Source organism: Peromyscus leucopus, chromosome 6, assembly GCF_004664715.2.
Source record: "Peromyscus leucopus breed LL Stock chromosome 6, UCI_PerLeu_2.1, whole genome shotgun sequence".
Taxonomy (NCBI): Eukaryota; Metazoa; Chordata; class Mammalia; order Rodentia; family Cricetidae; genus Peromyscus; species Peromyscus leucopus.
Genome location: NC_051068.1, coordinates 9821629 through 9846914, shown reverse-complemented (window position 1 = coordinate 9846914; position 25286 = coordinate 9821629). Strand labels below are relative to the sequence as shown.

Genomic DNA, 25286 nt, shown 5'->3' with positions numbered 1-25286 from the left:
AAGAAGCAAAAAAGAACAAGGAGGACATTTCTACAGGTTGAATATTCTTTATCCAAAATCCCCATGAACATAATTGTCTCAAGTTTTGGATTTTTATGGGAAAATTGAATCTTTTTATATGTGAGCTGTATTGGTTCAAATATATCTGGTACATCTAACTAGAAATTAGTGTGTCTGCATTTTCTCCTACAACTCATTACTTAAAGTCAGATATGGTCTTTCCTCCTTGTAGCATCATGCCAATATTCAAAATGTTTGAGATTTTGAAGCATTTTGGATGTTTGGATTAAGGATGACCAGCTGAAATTGCAACACCATCTTTTCACACAAAGCCCAGTGTGCGTGTCTTGTAGGATTGGGAAGTAGGCAAGGCAAAAGTTCTGAGACTAGGGCCTCTGTGTCTTTCCCCCCCTCCTCCACATCTTAGGAGAGAGCTGCCTAGTGTGGAGAAATTTTAACACTAAACAACATAGGGTGTTTCATAAGGGGAGATAGGTAGAGGTGGGTAGGTGAGAAGCCCTTTCTTCAGACCCCTACTAAAAATGAGTATTCAATGTTGAAACTTCTACCATCTAATTTTTGCACTATTAACATAAATCTTGTGTTTCCTTGTTTCGTGTAAATGGACCCTTTAAATGATTTTTTAAAAACTGACAACTACTACTACAACTGAAATACACATCACTTTTCAAAGACAGTATACTGTTGCCTGCAAAAGTCTCTGAACAAAGACTTGCTTAGCAAAAAAGGGAAGAGATAGGTTAAAGACATATTGTATTATAAAGGCCAAGACAGAGAATATATGAATAATCATATTCACATATCAAATCAAATACCAAATATAATGCTAGCTGAAAGAACAGTGGACTTGAGAAATGAAATATTATGGATGGGAGAGAGAAAGAAGAAACCAAATTGTGGTCTAGAGTGCACAGCATGGAGAGCATGAGGACAGTAAATTAAATTTCTTCCAGAGGTAATAAAGCTGTAGTTTGAGAAGGAGCTCATAATGGGTAATCTTGATATTCGACTTGGCTGAATCTGGAATTAGCTAAAAGCCAAGGGACACATCTATAGGGGATTTTCCTCATCGGGTTATTTGAGGTGGGAAGACCCACCCTAAATGTTGGTGGCCCCTTTTTTGACAGCCCTTGCAAAGGAGGCAGAAGGAAGCTTTGCTTTCGCCTGCCCTGCTGATGCTTCTGCTGCTGCTGCTGCGTTCCTTCCTTGTTCTAGGATGCAGATTCTCCCAGGTTCTAAAATGTACCAAACATCTCTAGGAATCCTCCAGGTTTTCAGCTCCAGAGTGGGATGCTTAGCTATACAGCCTCAGGGACTAACCAACTACCAATGTGAGACAGCCACTGCCGGACAACCCAAACCGTATTAGGTAAGCTGATGTAATAAATTCCCTCTTGATATACACTCAATCCGTCTGTTCCTCTAGAGAACCCTGACCTACACAGGACCACAAAGGAATTTCCATTCCTCTGCCATCTATAGTACTTGCCAAACCCTCTGCACTTAGTAAGCACCCAGTCTCGACTAAATGAAATAGTGTTTCCATTTACATCGACTGTCCTATAGAAACAGTCCAGTGTCTTCCAGATGCAACAGCACAGGACAGAATCATCATTTGGGTAGGAAGGACTAGAGAAAAAAAAAAAAGATATTCTATCTTCTAAGTTGTGGGCTAACTGGCAAGAATCATTAGAGTCGGGTGGTGGTGGTGCACACCTTTAATCCCAGCACAGAGGAGGCAGAGGCAGGTGGATCTCTGTGAGTTGGAAGCCAGCCTGGTCTACAGAGTGAGTTCCAGAACAAGCTCCAAAGCTATACAGAAACCCTGTCTCCAAAAACCAAAACAAAACAAAAAGTTCAGCTCTCCTGCTCGCTGACAGTGCACACCCAAATTACAGATCAATGGGAAGGAAAAGAAATGGCCCCCTTGAGAATAGAATCGAATAGTTAAAAACAACAACAAAAACCCTTCAGGTATCTTACTTCATAAAAAGATCAGGCATCAAGCTGCTGCAATTCACCTTATTATATATTCACCATCATGTTAGACACATGAAACAAAGACTTCAAGGATTTTGAAATATGTGCTTACAATGCAAAAGTGAAAAAAATCAGACTACCATATTACATGATGTTTGGGGGAAGAGAAAATGGATAAATTCAACCTACACACATCACGTGTACAAAGTGGGAATGGACGACAAAAGGAAATTAAAATGGTTTGAAATTCCCACAGTGTCGTGGGAACTTGTGTCCAAGCACTAACTACCAATCTGACCACCACCACCACCACCACCACCACCACCACCACCACCACCACCACCACCACCACCACCACCACCACCACCACCACCACCACCACCACCATCACCACCACCACGACCTCTCTGGTCTGGAAGGCTCTAAAATAACAAGTCTCATAGGAAACACGGACCAGAAGTGGCCTGCGGTCTCCTTCGTCCCCACTTGGCTTCCCCGGGCTCTCCCTGACTTCTGGGCTCTGCGGATGGGGAGGCGCCCCCGACACCGAGCCAGGGCTGCTGACAGGTCCCCAGCCGCACCCTCGTTCGGTGTCTCTGCCCCTGACTCTGAAGCTGCCTTTCATCTAAGAGGGGCTTCGCGAGGCTGAGGTGGGCCGCGGGGCTCCAGGTCTCTCCTCGGGAAACGTCGCCCAGCGGCGGTGACTCGGAGGGGTGGGGCCCGGGAATCTGTGTTTAAAGCCAGCCAGGTGACGCCGGCGCGCAGTCGGGTCGGAGAGCCGAGGCCCCGTCCCCGCCTCCCTCCAGGCGCCAGCCGGCATCGCCCGCCAGCGCCCCGGGCGAGCACGGAGGCCGCCGCCGCCCGACGGCCTCCCCCGGCCCGGGGCCCCGCGGCGCCTTACATAACGGGCCGCGAGCCTCCGCGCTCTCGCGAGACTTCCCCCGCCTCCTCCCCCTCCTCGCTCCACGTCAGAAGGAACCGGGCGGAGCGGCCAACATGGCGGAACGCAGGCGACACAAGAAGCGGATCCAGGTGGCCCGGCGGGCCGGCGGGGCCGGGGGCTTGGGCGCGCCGGGAGGCGGCGGGAGGCGGGGGGCACGGCCCGACGGGACGGGCGGCGGCGGGACGTCCTCGCGGGGTCGCGGCGCCGGGACGGGCCCGAGGCGGCGCGGTGCGGGCGGCCGCTCGGCCGAGGGGTCTGCGGAGCGGCGCTCGGAACCCCGCGGCCGGCCCCGCGTTCCTGCGGCGGCGGCGGCGGGCCCGGGCCTGCGCGGGGAGCCCGGGGAGCCCGGCCCCGCGCCACTCTTGCTGGCGCTCCCGAGATTGAGGCCACGGGAACTGGGGTAGGAGGAGGGCGACCCGAGGCGGCGCGGCCGGGTCCTTGTGCCCCCCCCGGCCCCGGCCCGGCCTGCGGGCTCCCCCGGCCCCTGCGGCTCCCCGGCCCGGCCTGCGGGCTCCCCCCGGCCCGGCCTGCGGGCTCCTCTTCCAGATGTTGAGTGGCGTCTGCCCTCTCCCCTCTCGGCAGTTCTCTGAACCGACCTGTCTGCTGGCCGCTGGCCGGCATCCTTCCCGGCGACGCGATGTAAACAAACCCTGCCCGGTCGGTGCTGCAGCGAGCTGTGGCACCCAGCAGCCTCTCCCGGGCCAGCTTGTGGGTCTCGTGCCCTACATGACATCCCTCCCTCATCCCCTCCGACTGTCACCTGTGCTCCCTGCCCCGCAGGTCTCTCCCATGTTAGCTCGTTCGCTAACATCGGCGTATGTTAAACACCGGTGTGAGTGAGGAGTGCCTCCTGAGCTCACCCAGAAACCCAAAGGCAGAATAAGTTGATGACATGGACTAAATTGTTAATTTGTCAATCACTCATTCTTGTCTTTCTGTTCCTCGCTTAGGATGAGCTTTTCTATATTTTTCTATTTTCGTTTTATAACTATTTGTAAAGTTTTATTGATTTATTGGCCTACAGGTCTTTTGAACTATGTAAGTTAAAGTTAAAAACTTTCCTAAAATATTGTAGGAAAGGTATCAGTGTTCAGTAAGTTTGGAATTTGGCAGGCATAACAAAAATAATTTTGAACAGAGTACAGCAGGGAATTAGAAGCCTGTCCAAGTTCACATATGTCTTTACACCAAAGTGTCAAGACAATAGAAGTTTCTAATTATGCTGTTCCGAGGCTTTTGAAATTTAGTATTGTGGTTTAACATGGATAGTCATTTTATTATAGTTTGTATTTAGGCTGTCAAATTTGTACCTCCTGTTCTCCTTGTATTTACTCCTGGCAGTACAAATCTGTACCTTTTTTTCTCTTTAATACACATTATTTTACAGTTTTATCTGCTCTCCATTATTGTCATGAAGGTGATAATGTACTTTTAAAATAGCTGCTCATATTTCAGTTATGAACTTAGGTTAAACAGAAAAGTAGGTGGAGAGGCTTTATGGTAGTCTAAGGTAGTAGCCAAAAGCTGCGACTTCGTCATCTACAACTGGTTGTACTCCAGCTCCACCAATTAGCAAGGACTTTGAAGTTTTATTTTGTTTTTTTTCCCTCAACTTCTGCATTGGTAATGATTGTTTATCTTAAAAGAAAACTTTTTAAGGTTGTAGAGTTGGTATGAAAACATTAAGTAAATTAATGACTTATTAAAAGTTATTAAAAATGCTTGGCACATAACCTCTTTCTTGCCCTCCTTCACCAGAATAAAAAAATTAGGTTAGGTTATATTGGTTTTTGTTAAGCACTCCTTAGTAAGCTTAAAAACAATTAACGGTCACCTATTCAGTAAATTAACCATTAGTCTGTAAGTTATATGAAGTATGACTGTTTACTTTCTGTTTGAGACTTTAGTTATTAAAAGTCAGCTTGGTATTATGAAATTAAAATGCTTTCCCATCCTCTAGATTTATTTCTATATGACAGTATAGAATGTTTGTGAAAGATCTTACAGTACTACTATAGTGCAGCCCAACAATTTTTAATGCTTATTTTTTGGCTATGTGTACATAACCAAAAACATAACAATATGTGCGCATGGGTCCAGGTGCCAGTGGAGGCCAAAAAGGGATGTCAGCTTCCCTGGAGCTAGAGTTACAGGCTTCCTGACAGCTGAGTGTCAGCATCCAAACTGAGGTCTTCTGGGAAAGAAGTACATGCTTAACCACTGAGACATTTCTTTAGCCTCTTCCAACTATCTGAGGAGGCAGTTCCTCAGTTCTTTTATTCCTGTCAAGAATCAAAAACTCTGATCTTGGCATTACTTTAAATAGAGAGATAATGTAATGACCAAGTTCAGAGTTTGTTACAGCAAAAGCATTTATATACTAACTGTTGAGTTTCCTCGTGTTACTTGTTTTTGTTTAGAAACGACTTTTAAGTAGATTCTGTTGACCTTGAATGACAGTGGCTTTTTTGGGAGGGAAGGGATGTTTGATACAAACATTTAAGTTGAGAGTTATGTTTTGTTTTGCTTTTATAGCCAATTCATTTGCTTTTCCAGGACAGAATACTTTTAAAATCTGGTACCCCAACAGAGCCCGAAGCAAGGGGGCTGTTACTGTATTTCTTTCTGGGACTCAGAATCGGGTCACTGAAACTTGAAGTGAGCGTACATGTTAGTTGACATTGTGTTGTAAAATTTTAATAACTGAGATTGTCTAACGAGTGATGTCAGCTCAAACTAAAGAAATGCTTAAAAACAAAAAGTCTTGTTTAAAAAAAGCAACTATGTATTTTTAGGAAACAGTAACTATAGATTCACAAGGTACTAGAAGCATGTTTTAGAATTCTGGTATCATAAAGTTTAAAAATTGAAAAGAATCTGATAGAACTTATTTGGAATCCTCTATTCTGAGTTCGGTCTCTGGAGCTAAGAGGGCTCAGGGGCAGAGGCACTTGCCTGGTCACTTCAAGTTTGACCCCACAATATGGCAAGAGAGAACTGTCCTCTAGAATTGTCCTGAATTCATATGCACATGCTCACAGACACACACAGTTTAAAAAAAAAAAAAATACGTTCAGTCCACAGTAGGCTTGGAGCTTACAGACCTCCCCCTGGTTTTCCTGACAAACTGATGTCCAGTGAGGTTGTGACTTGAACTAGGATTGCCTATTAAGTTAGTCAGTTAGATTTAGACTAGTCATCTAATTCCCAGTGCAATATTCTTTCCACTTTATCATTGACTAAAGAAATAAGTTCTGAAGTACTTGAATCCCAAATTACTTTACATATATGTATTTAATTTAGTGTATATCTGTGTATTTTTGTGGAGATATGTGTGCCTTATTGCACCTGAGGATAGAAAAAGGCATCAAATCTTGTAAAACTGGAATTACAGGCAGTGGTGGGCCACCCAGTGTAGGTGCTGGGAAGAATGCTAATGTGTATTCTTAACCACTGAGCTCTCCAGCTCCCCAAATTCTGAATATAAAATTTTATAACAAAGATTTAGTGTGACTTCCTGCTCAGAGACTCATTCCATATAGTATTCTGCTTGTATATAGAAACGAGTTCAGTTTAGAAATCTTCAGATGGCTTCTGTATCTTAGACTTGTATAACCTCCGTAGGTTATTTTTGTTATGCCCATCTGTCTCACTGGCAGTAACATCTGACATATCATGGGTTTATATGCCTCATTTCAGGAAAGAGAAGAAAAATGTTTGCAGACTCCAGGTCTGACTTCTCAGGACCTTCTGAAGGAAAGAGAAAGAACCTAGAAATCCAGTCCTCAGTTTGAAAATGCATCCTCTCCCACCTGCCAACACACAGGCTTAATAGAGAATTTTGCAGTACATAGCAAACCCTAACCCACAGGAAATATGATAGAAGCAAATTGGAGAGGGTCCTGCTGTTGTTAGCTTTCAGAGCTGTCTTTATGCAAATCACTTATTTACGATTCCCTCTAGTTTTCAGAATATCTTCTGTTAACCTGTTTGCATTTTCATAAACATTTCTACTACTTTTTTTGTGCCTGTGTTCAAATTTACAATGGACAAACTAAGACTTTTTCTTTTTTCACTCCACTATTGACAGACCAGTAAGTTTATATCTTTTCAGTTGTAAATTATTTGAAATTCTGTAAGAGTAAAGCCCATGGCTTGCTCTGAATCTTTTTTTTCCTCCAAAGGGCTACAAATGGCAACTTCTATTTTATTATAGTACTTAAGTATTGATATATTCTAAAATATATTAATTAAAATCTTTTATGAATGTTCTACCAGTCTTCCTAAGTAATTTTGGGCTGTGATTACCAGCAACCAGTAGATTTGGTATCTGGATGCAGGAAAAGGCAATCTAGCCTAAACTTGTTGGTTCTTTGCATCCTCCTTCAGAGACAACTGTGAGAGTTAATGGGGTTAAAAAGTCTTTTATTTGAGAATTGGTGAGCTGTTTTTTGTACGTTTTACAAGCATTTATTAATACTCTCAAAAGACTTTCACTTCTTAACAATTTAGTGCAAAAGTTGGGAAGATCTTCACAGTAAAAGGAACAAATGGGGAGCTAGTTTACTGTAGTCTAGTTTATAAACAAGGTAAGTGTATTTTATGCCCTGTTTAGGCTGTGACAGGGCAGTCACACAGGACTTCCATGTATACATCTTCCACTGTCCTTGCTAATGCCACTCTGGCAGCAGATGCTCCAAATGAGAGATTTTCATCAAGAGCTGTCTGTAGTAACTAGTATCAGTCACTGGTACTTTAGGAGAGTACTAGTAGACAGCTGAATTCTGTGCCCATTTGAGAACATTACTCACTTGTCACTTTTTCTGATTCTGTCTATTGTTTACCAAGGAAAATACAGAGTTGGGGGAAAAGTTGATTAACTCAAAAGTGAAATTTAAAGAATTTTTGCAGATACTTAACAGTGTCTGACTTCTTATAACAATCAACTTTTCTGAGTTTTTATATTTTGATATTTAACCAGATTTTACATGTGATGCCTTGATCAGCAGTCGGGAAATTAGCACATTTATCTGTGCTAAGGGTTTAATTTAAGGATTGTATACCATGCCTAAAATGATGATTGTTCTCTAGAATCACCTTTCTTACACATTTCCTTTTTTTAAAAAAAAAAATATGTTGAGCATATCCATCCCAAGTCCTCCACATCCCTTCCTACCTCCTTACCCACCCAACTTTGTGTTTCCTTTTTATTGACTAACATAGAAATCTGACATTTTGTATCTACTCATTTCACTTGCCTTTACCATTAATCCTATGTACTCTATATTTGAAATGTTTCAAATATGAATACTTCCTTCCGATTTTTAGACCAATATCATGTCACATTTATTCGACTGTTAACAGTAGTCTCCCAACTACTTTTCCTGCTTTGCATGGTTTTTTCCTGTTCCTCTTGCCTACACTCATAAAAATAATATTTGTTACTTTCCTGGTTCTGTTCTATTAAAAAACATAGTGATCTTTCTGCTCCTTGTGGAATAAAGTTAAAATTTCTCAGCTTGCCTTAAGGACTCTATTCTCTCTGTACAAATTTAACTTCCTAGTACATTATAACTGATTTCTATTATAGTCAAGTCTTGGCTCATTTTGAGCATCATTGTTTATGTTGTTCATTCAGTTTACTCAGAACTTGTCTTTCAAAATCAAGTTCTTTGTAAGACACCTTTTTTGTACACTGATAATTTCACTTCTACTTTGTGTACTTCTAAAATATTTTTATTTATTGTTCCTTTGGGAAAACAGTAATTGCTGTCTAGGGTATTTATGTAACAAAGTGCAGTTACCCATCCTACTGTACTAATATATGTTGTAGCATCCAAAGATTATAGATAAACACTCAGGAAGCATGTATTTGATTGAATGGATGACTTAAATTTATTGAGACATCCTTATTTAATCGGGCTCCCTTCCTTTGATTTCAAATCAATTCGTTCTGGTAACAAGTTACCAGTTGAATGGATAAACTTTTAAGTTGACAACGGATGCATTGAATGAGGAAAAAATATTTAGTAGATGTTGTTGTTATTATAAAATAGAATTGATTGAACTTTTAGTTTTTATTGCCACAAATAATTATAGCTGGGGGTAGCTGAGTTTGTCATGGAAAATTTGGGAACAGATAGAGAAGAAAAGACACAGGAAAGGATACCAGCAACTTTTACAAACCGCTCTTTGTTACTGCACTGCCATTAATAGGAATATCCCTTTCTGCATTTCTGGTTTTGCCGTAGTCTTACTGGGGAAGAGAAAGTCCCAGACAGTGTCTGTGTCCCCGGGGGAAAGGAAGGGGACTCAGTGCCAGTCATCAGCACTTCAGCTCTTCTGGTCACTACCTTAATTAGAGAATTTTTACAAACTGTCATCCATTGATCGGGACACATGTCTTTGACTGTGGTTATAACATTTATTTGTGGCACCTCTTTCTACTTACTGTGCCATTTAGGCAGTCATTATTGGCAGGAGTCATTATTGGCAGCATCTTATCTTTTAAATTATTGTTTTGTGAGTATTGAAAGAAGCCATCCAAAATTGAAGAAAAACTATACAAAATAGTTAATATACTAGAAAAACAGTCTAATGATCTGTAGTTGAGGCCAACATGTATGACAGCCTTTGACCCTGTCTGTTTGTATTTAGAAGACATTGTTAGTGAGTGTCCATTTTTTCTTTTGTACGTTATCAGATCTGCCCCAAGGAAAGTCTGAAAGCAAGCCCTGTATAGCACTTGAAAAGATTTACAGAACAGATATGCGAATTACTCCATAGAGCTTGAGTTTATCCCGTACATAAGCACACTAAATTAGTGTTCCTATGTTGCAGGAAGTCGGTGAACCGTCAAAAGAAGAGAAGGCTGTAGCCAAGTATCTTCGATTCAACTGTCCAACAAAGTCCACCAATATGATGGGTCATCGGGTTGATTATTTTATTGGTAGGATTACATCTCTAAAATCTTACTACTGTACAAAGTATGAAGTTACCTAAATTAAGATATGTAGAAGTTAAAAAAGAGCTTCCAGCCGGGCAGTGGTGGCGCACGCCTTTAATCCCAGCACTTGGGAGGCAGAGGCAGGTGGATCTCTGTGAGTTCGAGGCCAGCCTGGGCTACCAAGTGAGTTCCAGGAAAGGCGCAAAGCTACACAGAGAAACCCTGTCTTGAAAAAAAAAAAAAAAAGAGCTTCCACGTGTGATTATTAAAGCTGAGTGATGAGCATATGGCAGTTGGTTATCCTTGTCTTTCCTTTTATAATTGAAAAGTAAAAGGATAAAGTGCTTTATAATTGGTTTTGCTGGAAATTTTAAAAGTAAGATTTATTTTCAGTATTCGTTATGAAATATTGCCTTTTGTTCAGATAGTATGATTACAGGGGAATTAACTAGGTCCACTGTTCATGTATTATCCATTCCACCTCATGATAAGCTGATATCATCTATAATATAGCCCATAGCTTATAAATGATGGTTATATTTTTCTGTCTTATCAATTAAACCTGAATTTCTTTATACAGAAGGAATTCCTTCTTTTATGTTATTAATGATTTTGATATTCATTAATTTTTTTTAAAAAAATAAACATGCTAATCCCTAAATCTAATGTATTTATTTATTTGCTAGTCACAGTAGTAGATTGTTCAATGTGATTCTTTGGTTAGTTATCATAACTTGAGAATTTCCATTACCACTGAGTGAAGAAGGAAATATTTGGGGTTATTTTTTATTGTGATCATTCAATGATTTTGATGGTTATATACAAATATTTTTTAGAAGACTTTTTGTTACAAACATTTCCCCATTAGTTTATCTTGTTTTGAGTAATGTTTATTTGCCAACATATTAATATATTTCATGGGTTGGCCTTGTAAAGAACACTTATGGTAGTCATTAGACTTAATCTTCTATTCTGTTTTATTTCTGTTGTCAGAATGTTGACATTTATAGCATGATTTCATTAGACGTATTTACATACACTGGATTTTAAATAACAAATTTCTTCTGTAGCTTCAAAAGCAGTGGATTGCCTCTTGGATTCAAAGTGGGCAAAGGCCAAGAAAGGAGAGGAAGCTTTGTTTACAACCCGGGAGTCCGTGGTCGACTACTGCAACAGGTAATGTTGGCTGTGAGTCGTGTCAGCTGTGCCCATGGTGCGAAGCCGTCTAACTCCTTGTTCCTAACCGCAGTGAGCGTTACATGTGACCTGGATTTTATCTGTGGAAATACATTGTTCTTAGACTTGATATCATTTTAATTGTGTTTAGTTTGTAGTTCTGTGTATTTGCCAGGGCTACTAAATGAAAGAATCAAGAGAAAAGCTTAGACCTGTTTGCATTGAATAAGTTCTGTGTGAGAAATGGTCAGAGCAGTTTTTTCTCCAGATCTTTTCCAGGGATGGCTGTTAGCTCTGCTATCTTTAGGTTTTTAGTGGCTTCTCCCTGGACTAAGCCAAACTTACTTGCTGTTTTCAGTGATTGCTAATACAGTATTCCTCTTAAAATCAAAACAGCTGCACTGTCTTCGAAGTCTCTCCTTGAAGATTCCAAGATAAGTACGTACACCTTGGGAACATACACGTTTTTCATTTAGTTAACTTTTCTCTGTAAAGAAACTTGGTAAAGAATTTATAATAGAAAGCCAAAACAAATTACCTTCCTCTTTCTGTTTAATAAATAAAAGCATGCTTACTAATCTGTATTAGCTAAATTTTGCTCTATGGTACCAAAGTTTAACATCTGAGTATTTGAGATTTTAGATTATAATTTTGCTTGGGAGGTACATATAGCATTTAATGATGGCTGTGCTTAATAATACTTTTTAAGTATAACACTTTTTAAGTATCTGCCATCTCCCAGGTGTAGTGGTCATGTAGAGGCAGGAAGATCAAGAATTTGAGGTTATTCTTGCCTACAAAGTGAGTTGAAGGCCAACCTGGACTGCTTGAGATCCTGTCTTTAAAAGAAAAGAAAAAGAACATTATTCATCTGAGAACCCTCTTTAAAAATTGTTAAAGTTAATAATTATCAAATACTTTTTAAAATTCTTAGTTGCTGAATGACAGAGATGACCAGCGAGCATTTCAGAAACAAGTTTTATTTTGGGAGTAGTGCTGAACTAACAATGATACAGTTTATATTTACTGTCTTTTACAGTAATTTGTCTGATGAGAATTTCAAAATATAAACTTCCCTCTCTGCTTCAAGGTGTGTGTGTGTGTGTGTGTGTGTGTGTGTGTGTGTGTGTGTGTGTGTGTGTTATAAAAAGTTGAGAGATACTACAGCTGTAGGAATTGGGACACGGCCAAGTTAAAAGTCTGTCCAAGGTCATACAGCAGTTTGGGTTGAAGCTCTAAATGGAGGTCAGGTCCCTTCCTCTCCATCCTTTCACCATATCTCCTCCAAAAAGTTAATGAATTTATTGGAGCAAAAGTTAATCACTTGCCAATATACTGTTAAGGATATTAAATCTGTGAGCCTAAATCTCTCAGGAGAGCAGCCAGTATTAGTTAACTTATTGTGGCCTTTTAGGAACTTTAATACTTTGTTATATGACAAGTTTTAAAAGATACTGAGGCTGAAGAGATGGCTTAGGGGTTAAGGGCCCTTACACAGGAATGCAGTTTATTTCTCAGCACCCATGTGGCAGATTATAACCCTCTGTTAATCCAGTTCCAGAGGATCTGGAACCCTTTTCTGACCTGTGAAGACACCAAATGCACACATACAGTGCACTTACATAGTGCAAGATACTCAATACACCATAAAAATATATATCTTTAGAGAGAGAGAGGGATAGCTGGAACTTGGAGAATGTCCCAGAGACAAACTCACTTTGGATTGTAAGTTATTCCTACTCATGTCCTGTTTGTGTTCTTTCTGCACTAAAATAAAGGACTGGACCTAAGATGATATCAGCCACTTCTGATATAACCATAAAGTCCTCATCAGGACTGTTCTCGTGGTTCCTGCCCAACTGTAGAGATAACCACAGTAAGACTTGTCCAGTTTCATTTGTAAAGCAACTAAGTGGAATCTGAGGGGAAATGCCGGAGTGGAAAAGTTTGTGCTAGTATTTTAGGCATATTATCTTTTTCTTAAGATTTAGTTCTTTTTGTTTAATGTGTGTAAGTATTTGCCTGCATATGTTTGTGTACTGTGTACCTGGTACCTGTGGAGGGTAGAAAAGGATATCAGATTTCCCTGGAACTAGAATGAAGAGATGGTTGTGAGCTGCCATGTGAATGCTGGCAACCAAACCCCAGTCCTCTGCAAGAGTAACAAGTACTCTTAACTGCTGAGTCCTCTCTCCAGTCCTTATGGTGTCTTTTAGTCTATACTTTGTACCCAGAGTACAGAGTTTTCTTTACCCTAATTTCAGTGAGACGTGGTATCACCAGCCCACAATCTAGCATCTCAGAGTTCTCTTTACTCTTGTGTGTTTGCCATAGTCCTTCTCTAATCTGCCTTTTCTGGGGTGCTAGTTGGCCACTTTCCCTGCATGATTCTCTTTTTTCTCAGGTCCCCCAGCCCAAATTAACCTTTGTATTCTCATGTCGAACTCACAGAGATCTGCCTGCCTCTTCGAAGGGCTGGGATTAAAGGCATGAGCTACCCACCATCCCCCAGTGATTTCAGTTTTTTTTTAATGGCTGGGTAATATTCCATTGTGTAAATGTACCACATTTTCTTTATCCATGCATTTGTTACTTAACATCTGGGTTTACAATTTCTGGCTGTAGAGCAACAATCAACATGATTGAGCAAGTGTCTCTGTAGTAGGATGAAGCCTCGTTTAGGTCTGTGTCCAAGAGTGGTATAGCAGGATGGATCTGGAGGTAGATTGATTCCCATCTTCCTGAAGCACTGCCACGCTGATTTATTTCCATAGTGCCTGTGCAGGTTTGCACTCCTACCAGCAACGGAGGATCATAATGTTAGAAAGAAAAATAAATTAATAAAAAACAATGAGATTGACTTACTATGGGATCAGCTAAACTTCTGAACTCATTAGATAATTGAATGACATCCATTTTTTAGTGGTTTAAGTCTAGGGAAGGAGCAAACATAAATAATCCAGTAAGTTAGTAGATAAGTGCTGTGGACAAGAAAGCAGGAAGTAGAAAGGATGATGTAGGCTTATGTATTTTAAACAAGTTAAGTTGTAATTCCGAGAAAACTTGAAAGGAGTAAGAGTGAAACAAAAACTCATACTTTTTGGAGGAAGAATATTCCACATGATGGGAGCAGCCTTTGAAATTACTGACCTAGGAATACACTGTATTGCCTCATACATGGCACATTTTTTAGATGGTTCTTGTGAGAATCCTTATCAGAGTGCAGAAATGTCATCTTAATATGTATTAATCATCATCACTTAGTTGAAGGTACTTACCACAGCAGTAGACTGAAGAAGTACGTGTTGAGAAATATCCCTCCATAGAAGAACTGAATGGTACCAAGCAGTAGTGAGCACACTTTTTTCTGCTGACATGTCGTAAATAAACTGTTTTCCTCTGTATTATTTTTATTCTTCCAATAAAGACATAAAATTCAATGGGAATGAGTCTTAATTACGGTCATTATGTCTAGAGACCATGTGGGTAAGTCTCAAATCAGTAATGTCCTTTATGTTAGTTCAAGTGACAAGAGTTTTGACAGCTTTTCATAGTCTAATTGGCTATTAGGCCTTTTACCTTTGTGGAATTCCTTATACTTTTTGTATGCTTACTGTATTTCACTATATTTTGCCATAGGCTTACTAATTGTAATTTCTTTTATGAATTGCCAGTTCATATCTTCCTTTGCTAATTTTTTTGGGGTCTTGATATTTTCGCTTTTTTAAAAGGTTTGTTGTCTTTGTAATTGATGGGAATTGTAACACTAGAACTGTCACTTTTCCCCAAGGCTTTTAAAGAAACAGTTTTTTCATCGGGCTCTAAAAGTAATGAAAATGAAGTATGATAAAGACATAAAAAAAGAAAAAGATAAAGGAAAATCTGAAAGTGGGAAAGAAGAAGATAAAAAGAGCAAGAAAGAAAATATAAAAGAAGAAAAGACAAAAAAGGAAAAAGAGAAAAAAAAAGATGGTGAAAAGGAAGAGCCCAAAAAGGTAAGTTTCCCTGAAGTTAAACTAAAACATTTAAAATCATTGTGAGGACTGGAGAGATGGTGCAGAGGCCCTTCTTCGGGGGACCCAGGGTCCATTTCCAGCACCCACATGGAGGCTCCTCACCTCTGGCAACTCCAGGTCCAGGGATGTCTTCTGGCCTTCTTGAGAACTCTGCATGCACATGATGCAGACACATGCAGGAAAAACACCCAAACACATAAGTGAAAAAAGTAAAGATCATCTGTACATGTGATCTTTAACTGGCCTGTGATCATAAAGCCTTTACAGCTATGGGAGATAACTGTCAGGACTATTTGTAAACACTGAGCTTAAGGATTTTTATTAGTGTTGAAAGTCAGGATTTTTCACCTCATGAATGTCACAGCTTTTGTTCCTGAAGTGTTTTATTCTACTCATTTGTCTATTCATAGGAAGAAACTCCAGGAACTCCAAAAAAGAAGGAAACTAAGAAAAAATTTAAGCTTGAGCCACATGATGACCAAGTTTTTCTGGATGGAAATGAGGTGAGATTAGAATATTGGATTTGAGTATGATAGAATTCTAGTTTTTCATAGAAAATCTTAGAAATATATTTGATACCATCACTATGAAAAGAAATAATGTAGAAAAATCTAATGGTACATTTAAGTAAATGAAAATAACTTTCAAAAAATCTATACTTTTCTAATGTAGTTTTATATAGAATCAGATTTGACTGGGTATGAGTGATATGAACCCTGAAATTACAGTAGCTTTAGTACAAGATAGATGCCGATTTCTTCCTCATTAATATTCTCTAGGGGTGAGCAGTACAGTCAGGAAGCTCCATGGCAGGCCCAAGCTCCTTCCTTTTTTCCTGTGTTGGAATCTTCTTGCCAAGGTGCCTCATGGTCCATGATGATTGTTAACCTTTAAACTACATTCACAGAGAAAAAGGAATGAGAGGCATATGCCTTCCTTTTTAGCAGACTATCTTATGGACACATACTTGGATGAACTTTTTACATTAGGAGCTTAATTTGTCCAGTTAAAATGCAGAATTTCTATTATTATCAAAGAGAAGAAGCAGAATGGCTCATAGGGATCACCTACTGATCTCTGGCTCTTCAACAATGTCTCATCAGAAACAGCTATTGAGAAGACTGAAATTTTCAACATTGCTAATGCTTTGTTCAAGGAGATAGTTCCATTATACCTTTTGTAGCGAGATTTGTGTGGTGATGGCCGTGCATGAAGACTGTTACGGTAGTCACTTAACTACTGCAAAAATAGTGACTATGTCCTAGCTGCTGAACTGTTGTAAATTTCAAGACATATTCTTTTTTGATACACTTAAACCAATTATCAGATATGCAAAAAGCGGTGGTTCCTGGGGCTCTCTGTTTGAAATTCTACAGTGGGAAGAGCTCAGATATATTGAGTTAAGTGTTGAGCTTATCAGTATGTGCCAGATATTTCACAGGTGCTGGAAATGATATAGTAAAATACAATGAAAGCCTCTGCAGGAAAGCTTTTATAGTCCACTAAAGATATAGGCACCTAAACATCTTTCTGTATTACGTTGTAGTAAGCATTACTGGTGTGAGAACATCAATTAGGTACACTTAATTAAGAGGGATAAGGAGAGTCTGGAGATAATGGACACCTGACTTAAGCCTTCAGAACTGACTGGCAGGTTGCCCATTGTACCAGGAAAGAATTATAGGTCTGTTAGGGAGGAAGCAGGGTGAACAAAAGCTGGATGCTTGTCATCTTGTAAAGGTTAGGTTGTGTACACACACTCCCACACTCAAGGAACTGGACTTCAAATTGGAAAATGTCTCTTTAAAATATGGGGTTTTCAGGTTTTATTTAGTGATGACTAGCAAAATTAATGTTTGTGACTAATTCTCTGGGGAAAATGTAAAAGTAAAATAGAGGTTGAATTGAAATCCCAAGTGTTAGAATTACAAATAAATCAGAAAAAACAATAAAAGATCTTGTTCAAAATTGAACTAGGAAATGGAAGAACACTGTAATTTACAGAAACTGAGCGAAAACTAAGAGTCTTTTAATGATGAGTATGGTTGTGATCTGAAAGGAAAAGCTCTTAGTGTGTTAGGAAGTCGGGGTGCCTTTGAGGAGCTGCAGTGTAAACATGACTTACTAATGGAACTGCAGTGTAGAGTAAACATTACTAATGTGACTAGAACTTTTAAGCACCCAGGTTTCTTGATTCTTCTAGGTTTATGTGTGGATCTATGACCCAGTTCACATTAAAACATTTGTCATGGGATTAATTCTTGGTAAGTAGGAGGATATAAGTAGCTTTTCAGTATAAGCTAACGTTTAGAGGGCAAAATGTAGCACCCCAAAGAAAAATATTTCTAAATTTAATACAAAGTAAAAAATGTTTAAGAGGGAACTGTCTAAAAGGATACTTTGCATAAAATTAGAATATAAATAATGAACTAAAAGTGTTTGTAACAACTAAAAGACTTTTAAGAGATTAACATGGTAATCAACCTGGTTTTTTTAAAAAAAAAAAAGATAAATGTAGCTCACAGAGGAAGAAACACACTGACCAGTCATTGTGAATAAGACTTAATCATAACAGAGCGAAGTAGCACAGATTAAGGTTACAGAAGTGAACAGTGAAAGTCCTGGGCGAGGAGACACACACTCCAACAACTGATGTCTTCTCTTCTTTACCTGCACACAGGCAGTTTGCAGTCCCTTTCCAATTGTAGATGTCAATACATTGACCCTGTAAGTCTTGCAGGAACTTATCCTATATTCACCCATGTTGTGCACACAGTTGAGCACAGTGTGTGCACGTCCTTGTTTACTATTTTAATCCACATACTTCATACTACATTTAAAGTAAACAGTCCAGCACATGTCGTTCAAGTTTTAAATGCCTGTGTCTTCTGACTACCAATGGCATAAAAAGAAGCCACTGTTAGCTTGTTCAGTGTGATTGGGTTTTGTTTGTGGTTGCAGTGCCTGGGATCAAACCCAGGGTCTTACACATGCTAGGCAAGCACTTCACCACTGAGCTACATCCCAGCCTAGATAACTCCTGTTATGTAGTCCAGTCCCCTGCAGTATGCATGTACAGGTATATTCGCGGGATTTGTCTCTTTTCATGTAAAATGAAAGCAGTTCAGGTTCCTCAGAGGAAGAATGAGATAATGGCAGTGTAATAGACTCCTTTAAAGAATGGAAGAGAAAACTGCCAGAGTGGGAATTACATAAGTTCACTTATTTAGAAAAGATTATTTGTAACTGTTGTATTGCCCTTAAGCAGTCTCTGGGGGTAGAATAAGCTTAGTAGTGTTTACTGATGAACAGTGGGACAAAAACTAAATGATTTCATCTTCACTATAGCCTTTCACTCATTTTTCATATGGGTATTAAACTTGTGCATGTATTTTTTTAAAGTTTGGAGCAAGATTGGGTGGGAAAGAATAATTAAACAACTTAGCAAAAACAGATACTAATTAAAATATGATTGGTCAGTAGGATGTTATAGGATCCCATTTAGAGGAACTTAAGTAAGAATTGAAACTGAATTAACACCAAAAGGGTAGTGCTGTAGGTTGCTTACAATGTGGTAGTCACTCTGTCGTTAACTCCTTCTAATATCTCATTCCAATAAGAACAGGTAGTTATCAAACACAAGGTAAATTAGCTTTGGAAAGTGTACCTGGTTTACACATGATAGAGCAGGAATTGAATCCTGTTCTTAATGGGAAAGACCTAATAACGAGGCTGGTTATTTCTTAACAGTTTTCCCTGAGGCCCTACTATAATTGAAAAAAAACTAGAGGTGCTTATGTATAGTTTCCCTAACCACACTGCCCATTTTTTCTTAAGAGTCTGTGAATCTGATTCTCCTGGAGAGGGCTGAGAAGGAGTCTTCAGAATTTTGAGAGTGGGGTATTATTTTATTGATTTTGTTGTTGTTGTTGATTTTGGTTTTTCTAGACAGGATTTCTCTGTGTAACAGCCCTGGCTGTCCTGGAACTTGTTTTGTAGACCAGGCTGGCCTCGAACTCACAGAATTCCCCCTGCCTCTGCCTCCCGAGTGCTAGGATTAAAGGTTTGCACCTCCACCATCCAGCTGGTTTGTTTTTTTGTTTTTGTTTTTTTTTTTAAGATTCCTTACTCCTAATATTTAAAAAAAAAAGCTTCAAAATGACAGTAGTTGGTGATTTAATGAATAGTTTTAATTTATACAGTAATTTTTATAATTAATGTGATCTGGACTTTTAAAACATACTAACCTATTTTAAGAACTATATAAAGTGAAATTGCTGATAATTCATCATTTTTATGCAAATGGTACGTTTTTGCTTCAGGGATTTAACAGTTTCCCTCTAAGAAAAGAATGTATTCACTGTTAATTGTAGTCAAGCCATTCAAGTATTGGTTGTAAAAGTTGGAACTTTCTTGTCACTTCCTTTCTTACTCCAGTTATTGCGGTGATAGCAGCCACCCTCTTCCCTCTCTGGCCAGCAGAGATGAGAGTAGGTGTTTATTACCTCAGTGTGGGCGCAGGCTGCTTTGTAGCCAGCATTCTTCTCCTTGCTATTGGTAAGTGGTTAATAACACCGATCTTGGTATATATAAGGTAGGTATTAAGCACTTAGACCTTAACCCAGAGCTCCAGTGAAGCTGAAAAGCAAAATTAATACAGAGAAGTCAAGAAGTGTGGGACCCTCCTTTCTAGGTCAAATCTCAGCTCAAACCTGATTGCATTGGCTCTGATCTGAGATTTGCCTATATCTTTTCAAAACTTAATCTTGTATTAATACTGCATTTGATTAATGAACATAATTCTGTACAGTATAAAAGACAATTTGTGTGTGTGTGTGCACACGTGCGCGTGCATTGACGAATGATTAAATCAAGTTAAAATACCCATTGCCTTGTTTAGTTATCATTTTTTATGGTGAGACATTTGAAATTTACTCTTAGTAATTTTGAAATATATAATATATTACTGTATTTTAATCTGCATTTAGTTTATGTTTTAAAATTAGCTATAATGAAGGTTTGTTTTTGCAGTGGTGAATCATTATTAGATATTTGAGGAAAGGTAAATGTAACTTGTATTAAATATTTAAGTTCAATTCATGTATTCAGTTAAGTGGTTCTAAACAATCTGTTTGCCACTTTAGGGACAATTACAACTTTTCACTTGGGTACCAAAATTAATTCTAGAAATTAAGAAACTAAATAACTAAAAACCAAGTAGGAAAACAAAGTAAATGGTTTTTAGCATTCAGAATTATTGAGATCTTTCATGCCTTTTTTTAAAGACAGGATCTCACTATGTGAGACCAGGTTGGCCTCTAACTCACAGAGATCCACCTGCCTCTGCCTTTCCAAGTGCTAGAATTAAAAGCATGTGCCACCACTCCCAGCCAAGAATAGAACTGCTTTATAGAAAAATAAATCACCCACAGTGTTGATCCAGTTTCTATTGTTGAAAGACACACCTTGGTCAACATTGACTAAACTAGATGCATACTCTCTGATAGATAATTTTTGTTTTTGTAAAGCATCATTACTATAGTGCTAAACAGTTACTCTATTCACACTTTTCCCCTGGTCGCCAGGGTATCCTGAGTTGAGGCCACCCCCCACATGAACCCAGGAGTTCATCTGCTAATTTTCAGTCTACCATAGTGACAGGACTCCGCCCCCCACATTTTTCTGTGATCCCTGACTAAATGAGCCCTTTTCTACCTAACTTTCACTTTTTTCATTCCTCTAGCTTAGTCACCTTGAGAAAAATCCTTTGCTGCTTCTGCAGACAGCACAACACAATTGTAGGCCAAGAAATAATAACCAGTCCTGTTAAACAGGTAGCTCGTGTCAGTGTGGTGCCTGTGTCAAGGAGAAAAGCCGTAAACATCGAACTACATTTAGACTCGGTAAAATTGATGTCACCTGGCTGTCAAACCAGTGACATTTACAAAACAGCATTGAAGTTTTTCAGGAAAGGGTTAGCTCTACACAGTGAATTAGTCTAGTTGCTATATTTTAATTCACTCATAGTCACTATAATTTATGTTAGATTGTTTTGACCTTTGAAAGTTGTTTCTTGAATTTTGAAAATATTTTTCCAGGTTCCTATGTATATAAATATGTAGTATGGATCAGAAGCAAACCCAACATGTAATTACAAATATATATTAAGCAAGGTCTCGTGTCTTGAGACCAAGCTAGCATCAAAATTGCTGTGTAGCAGAGGATGACCTTGAATTTATGACTCCCTGTTTCTGTGTCCCAAGTGCTGGCATTACAGGCATACATCACCATGCCTGGTTTTGTGTGGTGCTGGAAATGAAATCCAGGGCCGCTTCCTGCTTGCTAGGCAGGCACTCCAACCGACTGAGCTAATTCCACCCTACAAATTTTTCTTTGAAGTAGTTTTGATCTATGAAAAGAAAAATCACAAATCTGTACATAATTGGTAAATAATAGAAAACCATCTGAAATACTGAGGTTTCTGATAATATACTAAGCCAAGTGTGGTTACAAAACCCTGTTACCCCAGCTACTTGGAAGGCTGAGGCAGGACAGTCACAGGCTCTGGACAGTGTAGCCTGTCTCAGAATTTGAGGATAGGGGTTGAGGATAGTTTTGTGTTGCCTACCTGACAGGCCGCCCTGGATTCAAGCCCAAGTCCCAACGAAAACACCAAGAAAAGAGTTACTCATAGACTGACTGTTTGAGTAGTCTTGCTGTGTGAGCATTGCATTTTCCTGGAGTTTCTTTGGTTATTTCTTGTAGTTTTTAGATAAAATCCTGATGTATAAGCCCAAACCTTTCCTCCAAATGCTGAGATTGCAGGCATGCACCGCTATACCTAGTTTACATTTTTAGATACATAAAATTTTTCTTAATATTGAGGCAGTTGGTACTTAAACAAAATTTACCTAATTAATAAAACAAGAATTCGACAATAGAAATTTTCTAATGCCCGAATTCTTTTTCCAAAGCTGAGCTAACTTTTAGACAAGTTAGCACATGCTTTAGCTCCATAGCATATGTAAGGGTCCACTGAATTGTTTACATTTATTTTAAAATCAGAAATAATATGTATTTCTATATATACACTTATTCAGCATTATATTTGCTTTTATAACATGTTGTATGTTGGATATAGTTTTAGTATTTTTTTAATCAAGACAAGCACATAAGGACCAAGAAGTAAGGCTACATTGCATTTTCCTTTTTCACTGGTAGATTTCTTAATCATTCATAACTCTTACATGTTCTTCTTTCTTTACACCATGATCCCATGGATGCTTCAGTTTCCATCTGACTACTATGTTTACTGAAGTACATCACAAAATGCATAAATCCTAAGTGTATGTCCATGAAACAGCACCCAGATTTGAAAAAAAAATAGTAATTTTTTAAGAGTGTCATTATGACATTTGTGCCCTCAGTTGAGAGCAGAATGCAGAATACTTTGCAATATTGTCATCTGCTAAGCTAGTCTGATTTTAAATATTCATCTTTATGATGCGTAAATGTGCTAATAAAGCTAACTATTATGTCAGTTCCTTATTCACAAAACTCTCCCAGTGGTTGATTCAGTGCTTAATTTATTCAGGAGAAACTTTTCTCCCCACAGCTCGCTGTATTCTGTTCCTCATCATTTGGCTGATAACTGGAGGAAGACACCACTTTTGGTTCTTGCCAAACCTGACTGCTGATGTGGGCTTCATTGACTCCTTCAGGCCTCTATACACACACGAATACAAAGGACCAAAAGCAGACTCAAAGAAAGACGAGAGATCGGAAACCAAAAGGCAACAGAAGTCCGACAGTGAGGAAAAGTCAGACAGTGAGAAAAAGGAGGATGACGAGGGGAAAGTAGCAGCAGGAAATCATGGAACAGAAGGCTCAGGTGGAGAGCGCCACTCAGACACAGACAGTGACAGGAGGGAAGATGACCGCTCCCAACACAGTAGTGGGAACGGGAATGATTTTGAAATGATCACGAAAGAGGAACTGGAACAGCAGACAGATGGAGATTGTGATGAGGAGGATGACAAGGATGGAGAAATGCCTAAATCTGCACATGAAAAGTCATAATCCGACTCATTGGGGACTGAAGTGAAGCAGGTTGGGTTTTCTGTGTTGGGTGATCATCATAATGTACACATGACATTTGTAGCATTCTTTAAATCCATTTTCTGAGATGTATTTGACATTCAGTTACAGTCAGCCTTTTGTTTTGTAGGACATTGGTACTATTGGCCCAGTCGAAGCCATTAATAACTTTATCCATCAGATTATTTTACAGTGAGTAGGCCTCATTTTGATAGTCATCAAAGAAACATTGTCTACAGTGACATTTAGATTAAGGGCATTTTTGATAGTTGTATGGCTTTTTACTGTTAGACTAATGGAAATCACTAAAGAAACTGCAGCATTTCAAATTATGCATAAGTATATAGCCATTTTGCAGTTTCTTTATGATGAAATGCTTAAACTCATTGTTCTTGGTAGTTATGCTTTTGTTTTTCTTCATGAAATTATACCAGAAAATTCCTTTTTAAGATTTTGAGTTAGCAGGGATCAAGAGCATTTCGTGGAAACAAACCAGCTAGTAACAGTACAGCAACATTTTTAATTTAGCTACAAATTCTCCTTTTCCAGCTTAGGAAGTTCAAACTGAATTGTGCATTCAATCCAGAGAAAGGTGGTCATCTCCAACAGAAAGTGAAGAGCAGTGATTGGAAGGTGAGGGCTCTTCCTTCCTCCCATCTCCTTGTCATAACATAAAATGTATTCTGTACATAATTTACAAATAAAATATTTTATTTTAATTGTTACTTATCATTTAGACATTTCTCAACACTTAAATTTGTAAAAGGAAAACCATGTAAGGGTATGTTTTTAGAGTTTCCGTAACCACAGAACATCTGATCTTTCTACAGCAGCTTCAGTTGTGTGCCAACATTCCATGTATTTTAATGTGAGTACAAATGATTCTTATTTTAAGTAAGAACAGATTTAAAGTAGCTGTGTTGTATGCCTTAATGTTCATTTTGATTTTCAATCTTTACATCTAGAAATGGGGACTATGTTATCAGACCAGGAGGCACTGCTGTGAGAGACAATTTGCTGTTCTCAAATACCAATTAAAAATAAAGGATATAAAAGAAAACATAGAAAACCATTGGACTCTAATTGCTTCAAACTGGTTCTGCCATTTTATTTTTTTACACAGTTTAGTTACAAACCTTTTTTTAAAAAAAATCTTGTTTACTTACAAGTATTCATTCCTTGGAGCTACAGTCTTACACACTGATAGTGAGCAGTAAATGACTTTCCTCCAGTCACAGTGGTTTTGCTATAGTTAGTAAGTGGTGGAATATGTAAGGTCTTCATCTTTAGGCTGTTGCCCCTATGAGTGTTTGACTAAAAGATGACTTTTAATTGTGAGAAAGTGCATTCTGTGTGTATTGAAATCTTATGAAATATGGCTTGATTGTTTCTTTAGTCTTCCTTGTGTGTGGACGGAATTGGGGCTGTTGTCTTTTAAGGGTTTTCTCAAAGCACTGTGCGTTGATTGTAGTGCCTGGGAAGTTTTCATCCACGTTTGCAGAGCCCTGCTACTTCATTTACACAGTAAGGAAAAGGATAATTACAGCTTATGAACTTACTAGTTACAGTACATTAATACCTATCTGGGGCTGTGAAAATGGAACCAGAATGTTTTATAACAGTAAAACTGCTTTGTTAACCTTTACTATTATGGTACCCAGGCACTCAATATTTATGTGCAAGTTCTTTATATGTCCTGTGTCTAGTCTAAAAAGTGAGGAATGCTAGCTATAAAGTCCACCCATTGATATGTGTGAATTTCTACAGATTACTAGTAACATTTCATAAATATTTGATGACCTTTGGGGGGGAATATTCTTACTGTAGTTAAATATGAACTAGAAATTTCAGCTTAATTTCTATTGTATGCTTCAAGGTTGAACACTTTAAACAAATCAAAAATCAAAATGCTTCCTCTGTCCTAGTCTTCAGAAGTCTTTGTTGGCTAACTAAATATCCTTGTGTCCAAGCATGGAGAATTGTTTACAATAGCCAATGGAGTGGGGATTCTTAAAAAAATGATTTCATATGCTGCTGTTAAGTAGAAGCACAAAGCTTTTGAGTAATGTGGGGTTTATTGTGGAGTGTGTGTATATTGGCCTAAGCA

General features: G+C 38.8%; 1 protein-coding gene across 2 annotated transcripts; it reads left to right on the top strand.

Annotated features, from left to right (window-relative positions):
* The first annotated feature begins 2929 nt into the window (after positions 1-2929).
* On the top strand, positions 2930-24251 carry Sec62 (SEC62 homolog, preprotein translocation factor). 2 transcript variants are annotated; one of them, XM_037206522.1, is made up of 9 exons: positions 2930-3033; positions 9785-9893; positions 10961-11066; positions 14857-15061; positions 15493-15585; positions 17286-17346; positions 19520-19639; positions 22698-23191; positions 23729-24251. In XM_037206522.1, exons 1-8 carry the CDS (start codon positions 2998-3000, stop codon positions 23159-23161), a joined length of 1194 nt encoding a protein of 397 aa, XP_037062417.1. In that variant the 5' UTR covers positions 2930-2997; the 3' UTR covers positions 23162-23191; positions 23729-24251. The 2 variants fall into 2 exon arrangements, with proteins under 2 accessions (XP_037062417.1, XP_028728450.1); XM_028872617.2 differs by having other exon boundaries at positions 22698-24251.
* The last annotated feature ends 1035 nt before the right edge of the window (positions 24252-25286 follow it).